Source organism: Gavia stellata, chromosome 8 (assembly GCF_030936135.1).
Source record: "Gavia stellata isolate bGavSte3 chromosome 8, bGavSte3.hap2, whole genome shotgun sequence".
NCBI classification, from domain to species: domain Eukaryota; kingdom Metazoa; phylum Chordata; class Aves; order Gaviiformes; family Gaviidae; genus Gavia; species Gavia stellata.
The window spans coordinates 41928711-41940927 of record NC_082601.1 but is presented as its reverse complement, the minus strand read 5'-3'; the positions used below and the strand labels follow the sequence as shown (position 1 = coordinate 41940927).

Here is a 12217-nt window from a genome sequence, read left to right as displayed (position 1 = left end):
ACAAGCGATGGCGAAGGTGCGAGCGCAGGGGTGCGGGGGACTGGGGCGCTGGCTTCTCCTGTTAGCCGCGCGTTTGGGGAGGGTTCCCTTTCCTCTGCCGCTTGCTTTCCCCCCCCCTTCCTTTCCTGCGTTGCTGAATGATGAACATGGACAAGTTGAGAAGAAAAATGCAAATGGATTTGCAATTACTACTTTTTCAAGCTGTTGAGGGGCAGAAGATGGCACTTCTGGGGTGGCCCGCTCTTGAGTGGGCTCTAGGGACTTGTTAAGTGCTGTTTAAAAGTACTTGGCTTTGAATTACCCTCGTGCCTTGTTAAAGGGTTTTTTCCCCTTTTTTCTCGGATCAGCATTTTCTACAACTAACATCTAGGGGAGTTATGTCTGTAACATTTGCATATCAAAATCAGGCTTGCTGTCTTCTCTTTAACACAGCATATTCCAGATGACAGCAAGACCCTCATCTGTTCTAATCTGATCAAACCCTCCATTGAGCTTCTGAAGCCGCGACATTAGTTTGTAGTTTCAACTTTTATTCCCCAAGCGCAGATCTGAAGGAGCGCGCGTGGGGGTGGATGCTCCGCCGACTGGAAACTTGGTGCTTGCCTCTCCTCCTCGGGGAAATGCAGAGATTATCGCTATGCATCTTGCACACAATGAAAGAGGCTTTATTATTTACATTTGATATATCCCTATAAATATTTAAGCTGACGTTAATACCTATGTGGCATCTGTTGTGTTTGGGCACTCTCGTATAATAGCGGTATGGCTACAGCGCATTTATTTCCTGTTTGCCAACATTCACTTACTCTCTCGAATGGTTTATAGCTCACCTAAGCCTGGTTTACTCTCAATTAAAAGGGTTTTAATAATGCCCTGTCACATCTCGCGAGTTGGCAGGGTAGCGGGGAAACCGTCCGCGCTGTTTATCTGAAGAATTTGGAATAAACCCCTCCTTCCCAAATCTAAATGGAGTTCACTGGTTGTTGTACGTTAAATAAAACGTGTCTATTAAAAAGAGTACATGCTGAGGTTTAGTCACTATCTGATTAAGCCTCATTTTAGAGCCCATAAGCAATAAATGCTCAATTATGTTCTGCTTATTGTATTTTAATTTGTGAAGAACTGACACTGAACGAGAAAGTTGGCGCCAACTTGATAATTTATGGATGAAACCATTTTGCTCCTTTCTATCTAACACCTAGTGAGTGAATTTTTATTAACGGATTGCCTTTGTTTCTTCTGGCAGCAGAGCTCTGCGTCCTCTCCCCACGCGTTGTTCAGACCCCCCCCTTTTTACTGCTAATAATTCTCAAACAGCTGAGGGAAAATAAAGCTGGTGCGATGGCTTAGTTTGGGGTTTCTATCATGGATTAATGCTAGCTGCGAAGAAATGAATGCTGGTCTGGTAGTACATTTTTGGTGTGTTTTGAGCAGGATATATAATTTGTGTTGTAAAATCTGTCAAAGGTGGAAGGATTTTTAGGAGGGAGCTGATGGCTCCCCGTATCGGGGCAGCAGCAGCGACGTAGACCTTGGGTATGCTTTTAGTCCATTTGGCTATTTACTTATAAAATTGATGCTCTGACGGTGTACGGGTCGGTATGCCACAGGTTCGGAACCAACCTAGTTAAATATTGGTAGCCTTTCATATAACACCTTGTTATCTGGTTAAATCTTGCCCTGGACACTTGGACAACTGGGAGTTAGGTCTTTGCTGGTGAGTCTTTGCTCACGCAGACACCCACGGCATCAACCAGGCTTCTCTAAGTTGGTCAAGTTTCATCTGAAAAAGAATTCCAATTTTTCCACATGGAAGATCGCTCAAGAATACCGTTCCCTTGGTTTGCAGCTTAGCTCAAGAGCTTCAGCCCAGATCTTTTCCCAATCTTTAGTTCAAATTGCTGCTTTCCTCTTGGGGTACGTATACCCAGCAGTATTCTTGTGCAGTGCTCTTGCCCCTTTTCACTCTTTATTTCGCTATCCTGTGCTACCCACCTTGCGTGTCTTCTCATAAAATACAGTCTCTTTGTTTCTTTTAGTGTCCTCATAGCTGTTTCAGTTGGGTTTTTTTCTGGAAAGCAAATAACCACAACCATGTGTACCAGGAGGTGAAAAGGTTGGTGTGTTGTGTACTGGCTTTAACGTTCACCATCTCTACTGGAAATACCTCTCCTGGTGTATACCCGTGTCCATTTGCTTTTCCGTTTTCATCTGAAGCAGCCCACGGATAATTTAGGCAATGCCTTTGAAGCAGAATCTCAAGAGCCTGTTTTTCCAGAAGCTATTTACAGTTTGAAGAGCTTTCTCACGGATTTCTCGGGAAGCGGTGGCTTGGCTCCAGTCAGTTGACCACCGTCTTTCCACAGCTGACTGGGTTTGTCTGCTTATTTCCTCCTTGTGGGCTTTCCAAGGAGCCTTTTCCACTTCTGGCTTCCAGCTTTTTAGTGTGTTTACTCTAATCAGACACAATTTGCATCATTTGTTCCCTTCTGTGATTATTTTTTTTTGTACGTGTGTGGAGGAAGGATCATATTCTAAGGAGACAACGTTGTCATTGCAGAAACCTCACCAGTCAGTGCCCTTTCATAACTTCAGTGCCTGCTGACCCGTTTCAGCCAAATTTGAGGGAGAAAGAGATAAGTGCATGAAACGTTGGCAGAGAGGAGATGCAAGTAAGCGTGTTCATGAGGGACAGTCAGCCTTGTCTTCTCCTTCTGTTGGGGACCTGCTAGCTGGTCAACTCCTACATGTAGCTCAGAACCAGCCGTGTCGTGGATTGCCTCTTACCCGACTGGTATTAGAAAGCTCCAGTCTTCGGGGAGTATTTGTAGGGAGAAGAGTGGAAGGAATTACCAAGAAAATGGGAGGAAGGGGAAAACCGTATGGTGGGTGCTGGCAGTTGACATAGGGCAAAAGTCTTATGAAACCAGGTTTCATTAGTTCTGTTGCTTACAGAACTACCCGTTTGATATTGGGGTTTGGTTTGTTTTTTTTTTGCCTCTTGCTAGGACTATATGCAGAACGTCCACGGGAAAGAAATCGACTTGCTGAGAACCACTGTGAAGGTCCCCGGGAAGAGGCCACCCCGCGCTACATCGGCTTGTGCACCCATTTCCAGTCCCAAAACGAACGGCCTCTCCAAGGACATGAGCAGTTTACACATCTCACCGAATTCAGGTAAGAGAATACCATGCTAGGGGAAAAAAGGGCAAGACGGCATTTCCAGTGTCTGTAGGCAGTTGTCATGTAGTACTGGGATGGGGATGGTATCTATCAATAATTTACAAATCCAAATTACCACTGATGTGTAACTTTTTAAGCCCTGACTGCTGATCTGTCCTCCACGAGAGATTCGAAGTTTCTGAGTAACCTTCAATGTCCATCTTTTTGTATTTGTTGCCTTATGTTTGCCAAAACCCTACAGAATTTCACAGAAATTAACATATTTGAAGAATTGATGCTGCCGGACAACTGATCTCGTAGGTCTAATACTTTGGAAAAACAGGAGATGTGTCATTTGAAAGGGCTTTTTGTGGCTTCCTGGTGGGATCCACGGCACTTCTTTCTACCTTTAGAAGGATGCATAATTTTGGACTTTGCAACAGCAAGAGTCTTCTGTAGAAAGCTATTTTAGTTCGTTTATAGAAGTGGTTTATAGCTCCTTGTGAGCTCTAAACAAAGAAGTTTATTGTTCGCTGAAGTACTTGTCCGTACAGCTAAGTGGATTTAAAAAATTGCATTAAGGAAAATCATTTAAGACAATTTATCTTGTAAAACGCACAGCTTATACGAAACTCATAATGGCGTAGTGTTGGTGGGGAAGTTTTGTCAGCATGTTTGGGATGACGTCCATAAAGTGCCGAGTGCCTTTTGCATTTACGATTAACGTAGACACCTCCAGCATGTGCCGACAAAACCATCCAAACATGCTTTTGTCCCTGGGCAATATGCACTCCGCAGGTAGAATGAGCAACCGCAGGAAGGAACTCGGTCACGCTGCTATTCAGGTGTCTTCTCTTGGATAGCAATAGTCATCTTGTGCTTCAAGTCAAGATATAATTCCCTGCGATTTTGCAGTGCGCGTTCCCCTGTATTAGGGGAAGAGGGAGAAGGATTTTCCTTCCAACTGCAGATGCTGCTCGTTGAGATGGATTTTTAAAAAAGGGGGGGGGGAAGCCTTGTGGCTTTACAGTGATGCCACGGAGCAGACGTCCCTGGAGATCTTGCGTGGCATGTTCTATTAGTTTGGCTAGAGGACCTGAAATGTCTGAAGCCATGATTTCCTCAGACTCTTTTTCAAGTTGTAACCTACCCCTGGAGAGGTGCGGAGCTGCATTGTCACTGGAGCAGTTCGCAGGAGAAAATTATTCATGGTTGGTTTGGTTTTTTCCATTTTGCTATTTAATTTAGATGATTGGGGGGGGGGGGTGTTTTGTTTTTCAACATATTCTCTAATTGAGGGAAGAAGAGTGCTGGACTGAGTCAATAAACCAGCGGTAAGACATTTAAATGAGAAATTTCTGCTTTTAAGACACTTGAACACAGGCAAAAATTACTTGATTGCTCCAGAGAAGTCCATTTGAGAAAACATATACAGAGATACCTACTAACACAGAGCTTTGGACTTTGCAACAGCAAGAGTCTTCTGTAGAAAGCTATTTTAATGGACATGGAATTTACATGTACTAACATGGAATTTACGTGTTACGGCACATGCCTTAGATTGTCAGGTCAGAGGGAAATGGCTTGTATATGACTTTAATGAAATGTGCGATATTCATTTTATTTGAGGACTCTCTGCACATAAAATGCTTTCTTAACATGAAACTGTACGGCAGACAGCTCTCTCTGGCCGTGGGGTAGCCGCTGTGGTATCCTGGCTAGCCTGAGGTTTTCGCGCACGGCTTTAATAGAGAAGAGTGAGTTACGCTAGAAAGTGCAAATGCTGGAAAACAGCTCTGCTTTTAGATAGCGGTTCTTGAATGACATGGTGGCAATAGTTGGAGCTTCTGTCCTCTCTCTTGGCTTCTTTATCACTGTGCTTAGAAATACTGCAAGGCTTCTTCTGTTGTTGATGTCTGGTTACCACAGCTCAAGAGATCTACGGTGGTTAAGTCTTAAAATAATTAATGCCCTCCTCATGTATGGAAGAGTTGTATCCAAGGGAAGTTGAACCTGATTTCTTCATCATTACCCACTCATAGAATCACTATGGTTGGAAAAGACCTGTAAGATCGTCAAGTCCAACCACCAACCCAACCCCACCATGCCCACTAAACCACGTCCCATAGTGCCACATCCGCACGTTCCTTGAACACCACCAGTGATGGTGACTCCACCACCTCCCTGGGCAGCCTCTTCCAATGCTTCACCATTCGAAGACCTTAATTTCCCCTCTCACACAGCTGAGATGCTACACTGATACTTCTTTAATTTTAAGCAAATTCTTGACCTGCTTATCTTCGCATGGTGCTCTTCCCATAGATAAAGCGAGGACTGATGTCTCAAGTATATTAACCCTCTAGCTGGCTGGAAGCGTAACAGTTTTGAAGCATCTTTGTAGTGTGCTGGGGGGAGCGGGTGAAGACAGGCTGGACTGAACAGCTTTATGCTCCACGTGGCAGCCGGCCAGCCTGTTCGTACCTCGCTACCCGCTGTCTCGTGCCCACTTTGGAGGATACAGAAGGGGGACGGCGAAGGTTTTGGGGTGAGAGGAGGGTCAGTGGAGATGCGCATGTCTCTGTAAGGTTGTATTCCATTAGTTCAGCTGCATACGCAGTGAGTGGTTTCAGACCCGCTGTAGTATTTTCCCTTGCAGCCGTTGCTTCTGCAATTCAGGTCGGTACGTTTGGTGCATTATCAGCCGTGGTATCTCTTCTCTGGGGTTTTTCTTCACAGAATTTGCTTCTTCTGAAGAAGCTGCCTTCCTTGAATCTTTCTTACTTCAAGGCCACATTTGAGGTCTGTCTGGTTATTGCATTACTGGACAGACTGACCGGGGCAGCAGCACAGAGGAGCTTTTTTACAAAGCTAATCGATCCGAGCTCTGGTTACTGGGTTGAAAACAAATGAAAAAAGGAGCTGCTAATTGGTAAAGTATTACTTTAAAAAAAAAAAAAATTAAAAACAATAGTAGTAGGACAGACTGGATCTGGGAAATAACCATCAGCAGCTCAGCTGTGCATGAGTCCTTATGTCACTCTCCATACTCTCCTGTTCAGGTAAGACTGAAGAGCTGCATCCCTGAGCGTGATATTAAAATGGTAGGGGGGTATTAGTATTGTAAAAAAGACACTGTCACAAGCTGTGCCTGCCTCGTTAGTCCGAACTTCCGTGTCGTCAAGTATATTGACGGCGTTTTTTATGCGGAGGGTCACAGCTCCTGTTGGGTGGGAGACCCGTAGGTACTCGGCGCTCAGCTTCTGGAGTCTCTGCAGTCGTCTGTCGTGCAACGGAAAACATTTGCAAATTGTCCCTTACAGTCTGTAGTGCTGTCTCAGAGCTTTTTCTCAGGTGTTACCGCTGGCAAAATGTTGTCTTCATCCTGACGGATGCTTTAAAATTGATCGGAGGGCTGAAATTGTCTGTTACTGTTTCTTCGTGGGGAGGTTTCTGTACAGGGACCTGCTGTACGGAAGGAATCAGCCCTTGCTATTTTTATTTTTAGGCATGCAAATACAGTACATTCTCACTGCTTCACATGTTACTTCTTCCCCAAAACAGTGATGTTTTCTGTTCAGCTGTGCTTTTTGCCAGTGCAGGTTTGGTACCTGGAGTAATATTCTCCGTGCTTAGAAGCGAGGACAGTATTTCATTTGATTGTTTGATGTGGTCAGGAACAGACTGGTTTTCCTTCTGCTGTTCTGTAATTGTGTACGGTTTAGTGAAAAAGCTAAGCTATTAAAAGAATACCACTGCTCGATTAAAATGTCACGTTTAAGATGGCCCCTGGAAATAGAATCTATCGTTTTCGCCTATACGTGGTGATAGCCCCGGCCCACTAAAAGCATTTCTCGGCTGAGGCTACCTCTTTGCCACTAACTTGTGTGCCTAGAAATGTCTGAACTTACTTTCATTCAAACATCAAAAAAATCAACGCATTTTTAGTGTTGAAACAGTCAAATAGTGCTGCACGTTTGAAGACGTCAATGGTCTATTATTAAACATGGCTCAGAAGATGCCCCTTAAATATGGATTTCAATGCCGACTTTGCCGGTAAGTAGATGTATTAGATGTCTATTTGATTGCCTAACTGATGTGTTTTAACTTCATTCCTTCACGAGTACCCAGCAGATAGTTTTCTCTGTCTCTTAGTGGAATTTCTTGTATTTTGGGTAGATGCCAGCGCATCGGCTGCTCCGACGGGGAGGCAAAGGCAAAGCCTCTCGCCTGTCAACCATTGGGTTGTAAAATACGTGCCACGGGGATGCTGTCGCTGAGACTGGTACCCTTCGGCATAGGTGTCAGGGATAGCACATGGGCAGACTTGCCATAGCTTGGGTCAGGGAGTAGGAGCAGTCATCTCACAAGAGACACTTTGGGGATAGCTTTTACTAGCTCCCACTTGATTTCTCCCGGGATGGTCACTGGTACCTCGTGTCTCTACGAAGCAGTGCTTGCTGTTACGAGACATAACGCTTCATCCATAAGAGAGCTCAAAACTTCATTCAGTCTCTCTTCTAATCCCCACCACGGTCTGTGAGGCAATAGAGCAGCTTGAGCTCTTCCTTCTTCTCATCACCTTCCCCCTGTAAAGCCTTCTTGGACCTAAGCGATCGTTTGCATCAAACACGTTCAGTCTCTTTCTCCCACATGCGTAAGCGCGGTGAGCACCTTTCCCAAGGCGCTTCCCATAGCGTTGCTGTGAGAAGAATAGAAGGAATTAAGCTAATCAGGGCGATGGTGGTGTGAATTCAAGAGGGCTATACTCGGTTATTTGGTAATATGATTTATAACGGCCGAGCAGTAAGCGGAAGTTTTATCTGTTAGATCTAATTGACGTAGATGTCACACGCAGAAGGACAAGTTTAAAAGCGTGTCATTCCTAGCACGTTGAATTTAGTCGTGCGTTGTGGCACTTCTTGTCTGAACAAGATTGTTTTTCTGGTTTTAAAGACTATTTGATAAACAGACATATAATAAACATCACTCAGTGACAGCTATCCCGATCTGTAAATGTGTTTACATCCCAAACATCTGGAAGCAGATATCTCTGGGAAATAAGCATCTTAACAGCAAAAGCCAAGTTCCAGTCCTTCTTGAGAGTTTCCATTTCAGGGATGTAAAAAAAAAATAAATAAAGACCTCTATGAGAATTTATGAAGGAAAAAACCCCAAGATGACTGTTTCCTGCTGGGTTTCCACACTGACGCAAGAGCCGGGAAGAAGGCTTGTCCCTTGATGTGTATAGTCATGGTAGGACAGTAACCAAACTGGAAGTGAAACAGCAGTGGGAGGCAGGAGTATTTTCTGTACTCTGTCAGAAAACAGACAGATGAGTAGAAGGTAAGGCTGTTTCTGCTGTTGCAAGCCCAGACACCTTACCTGGAAAAAAGGTTGACTTGTAATCTGTAACTGGAATGATGTCGCAAATGTTAAGGTTTCAGTGTCGGAAGTTCTGTCTATTCCAGGCATTGATTATTTCCCTATAGTTCAACACAATTTACTCCAAGACAAATATACTCAGCTTAAAGTTTGTGACTTAGCTCAAACCCATGGTTCTTAGCTAACTAAGAGATACTTGCTCTCTGCGGAGAAGGTAAGCTAAAGTTCAGATAGATACCAAGCTCTCCATGGCACTGCGGGACATGGTTTAGTGGGCATGGTGGAGTTGGGTTGATGGTTGGACTTGATGATCTTACAGGTCTTTTCCAACCTTAACAATTCTGTGATTCTCTCCCAGAAGTTTTGCTATGACACCTGAAAAATTGAAAGCTGGTCTCCGGGCTTTCTTGGGTTCTTGGAGGTGCAATTTGGGGGTTATCCTGTAAGAATTGGGATTCTGTGTGGCCGCTTCTCCCAGGCGATACGGGGCGGGGGGGGACGACGGACGGACGACGACGGATGTGTTTTGGTTTTGTCATACGAAGGCTTTCAATAACAGATTTTTGACTGTGGCTTTATCAAAGGTGCTCATACTTGTATGCTAACTCGGTAGGAATCTCTGAGTTGGGGGAAAGGGAAGTTTGTTCCCTTTAATCTAAAGTTACGTTACTTTTGTGGTGTCTGAAATCAAAGTTGTTGAATGATGCTTAAGTAACTTAAATTAAATTTACATGGCAGCGAACATCAGTCTGTTGATGCGTCTCAGCTGGAAGTACTTCAGAAAAGGGTAGCTTGTGGACTTGCTCAGTTCCAACTTTATCTAATAGTTGGTAGCGTATTGCGGCAATGTCATAAGGGCCAGCAGTCCTTTAAGTCAGCCACTGGCCAAGTCTCCCTGCCTTTTAGAAGCTGACTCAGTTCGTGCTGACTTTAGAGCAGGAGAGGGTCTGGGTTTCAATTACTCCCAAGTTGGGTTGGACTTGAGCTGGTGACCTGCAGGTGAACTTACTCCTGAAATCTCTCCCAGGAGTCATTTATTTCTTTTCCTCTGCAAACAACCCAAAGCCTGAGCTGCAGCAAGAGCCACTGATGTAGAAAGTTCATGTCTAAAAATAGCTTATGGTGTAGAGATAAATTGTTTCCTGATTAACACTTCATTTAAATAATTTGGTGCTATTAAATTTACTTACAATAGTGACTGTACAGTACGTGAAGTATCCTAAAATGTGTTAGCTACATAGCCATCGTTAAGTATGCTAAAGGTTGTTATCTGCTAACTGTATGTGACACTTCAGACATGTTGTAAGAACAGCGTCTTCACATTTTTATAAATGTGAGCTTTCTCTCTGTTATTAATTGTGATCATCTATCAAATCAACACAGTGGTCATTAAGTAATCTTATTTTACACTGAAGTGCTTGGAATCGGGCTGAGTTGGAGTGGACTGCCTTCCAGATTTTTCTTTTAAAAAGGGAGAGGATTGATGTTTCAATTAGATCGGTGTACCTTCAGAGTAAGATTTCTGACATGGTGTCTTTAGATTCCAATACCTGTCTAATAATTCTGTTCTTTAACCACTGCATTTTTTCTTGTTTTTTTTCCTTTTAAGCCTTACTCACATCTACAGCCCTACCTGTCACGTTGGGTAGCCATTTTCCACAATATCTGAATTAATAGCTGCCGAGCCCGGAGAGAGCCGGTACCCTCGGCAGCGTGGCGTGCCATATGCAGGAGGGGAAGCGTGATGTAAAACCGTGGGTAGGAGCACTCCGCTGTTGTGACGCGTCGTGAATTCAAGTCTTGATCCGAAGTATACCGAATTCATCGGTATTCTTGTAGATCATGTAATAATCTTTTTTTAATTGGAGGTTACGGTGAGGATCCAGATGTTATGATCAGGCTGGCGATGGATAAAAATGTACATCAAGCCAAGAGCGTAGGCAATTGCTCCAAAGCCTGTAGGTCTTGGATGACTTCGCAAATATATGCAGAACTGAGTCCTAAATGCTTGAATCTGCTCTTAGCTCCTTACTTGTAGGTGACTGAGGTTGCATACTGGAGCGGTGTGTGTCTTGACAGTGCTGGCTTTCATCTGGTGGAGTTCCCACGGGGCCGGAGGTTGGTAGTTACTTGCTACTAATTTTGTAGTCTAATGTGGTACGTGGGATGACTTGACTCCACGTGAAACGTTTTCTGCGCTTCAACTTGAGCGTGAGTTTTATGGGTTCACCACAGATCACAAATGCAAGTTTGTGGCCGACTTTTGTCGTTAATCACCCGAGTCAATTTTCCATTTGGTTGGGTTTGCGGTTAGTTCAGTGATATACAGCTGTAGCGAGCGAAAGGAGAAGTTGTCAGTTTGCTTGTTTCGAAGGAAAAAAAGCCCAATTTTAAGTGCATCGGAGATTTCCCTTTCATCCCACTAGAGGGGAATCCCTCAAGGTTGTCTTCTCCAGTTCCTTGGGACTAGGATTTACCTTTTCCAGAACTAGAGAAAAATGAACTTTCACTGTTAGTACCCTATATTCCTTCATATTGGGGAAAAAAGGAGCAGGGCAAATATTAGTGTTAATTAAATAAATATTTGGTAAAAACACTGCATTTATTAAATATCGAAGAAAAAAAAACGAGTTTGCTTAGATTTCCTCTTTAGGGAAAGAAGGAACCAACAAATTGTCTCAGGATTCTTCCTTGAGGTGGGCAAATGGTGCCCATCTCTAACGATGATTAGGCAGGTAAAGGGTAGAAATGTGTCGTGACGCTTCAGGCGGATGACTGTAGATGCCGGACAAGATGCAGTCGGTGCTGCTCAGCCTGTGCCTGTTTCACTCTGGTTGATTTTCATGCCTGCATTGCGCCGTATCCTGAATAAAATCACAGATCTGTCTTGTCCACCCGATGCAATCTCGCCGAGTTTTTGACGGTTACACGTTGTAATGCTAACCGGTTGGATGTTAAGACCTTTGCAGAATTGCTCGTTCTTTTTCCCCCAGTGATTTTAAAATATTAAAGCCATCAGGAGGGTTGAAGCTGATTTACCAAAAGGGAAAAAAAATTCACAAATGTGTTTTGAGTATTGAACTGCCGTTGACATCTAAAGTCCCAACCATGCTGTTTTCCTCCACACTCCAGCAATCAGGACATCCAGCAAACCCATAAAAAACCAAACTAATAGCATGAATATTCAGTGACCTAGAATACTAATTATTGTCATGAATATTAATGTGATCGGACTTGCTTTTTCCTCTTCTCTTTCTCTCTGGCTCTTTTTTTTTTTTCCCCACTCAGCCGGCTCTAAAGATGGACCATAATGAGAGCATTTAAGAGAGAGAGCGCTCTCCGCCGTGACAGGGACCGGGGTAATAAGGAGAGCTTGATTAACGTGGTGCACTTGGGGGAGAGATGAGAAGATTCACGTGGGCCTGTTGTGGGGGAGGCAATGAGGCACCGGCGGCTGTGTTGCTGCTCCCTCAGATTAATGAGGCCTAAGAGTGCATTAGGAACAGTGACAAAGGTTTGATCTAATGGGCTCAGTCATTTTTCCTTTGAGTGACAGACGCACAGAAGTAATTGGCTGTGCAGAATGGCAGCTCATTGGCAGTACTTAAGGATACATTATCCCCGTTGTGTGGCCCGCAGAGGCTGTTTATCAAAACTGCTCACACTGCAGACA

At 44.1% G+C, this 12217-nt stretch overlaps 1 protein-coding gene across 2 annotated transcripts in view; it reads left to right on the top strand.

The window, feature by feature from the left end:
- Positions 1 to 12217, top strand: part of AGAP1 (ArfGAP with GTPase domain, ankyrin repeat and PH domain 1) — a 391933-nt gene that overhangs the window by 257994 nt on the left and 121722 nt on the right. For both annotated transcript variants that reach the window (XM_059820051.1, XM_059820050.1), the window contains exon 11: positions 3009 to 3177. In XM_059820051.1, coding sequence (XP_059676034.1) covers positions 3009 to 3177 — 169 coding nt within the window. The remainder of the gene's footprint in view (positions 1 to 3008; positions 3178 to 12217) is intronic.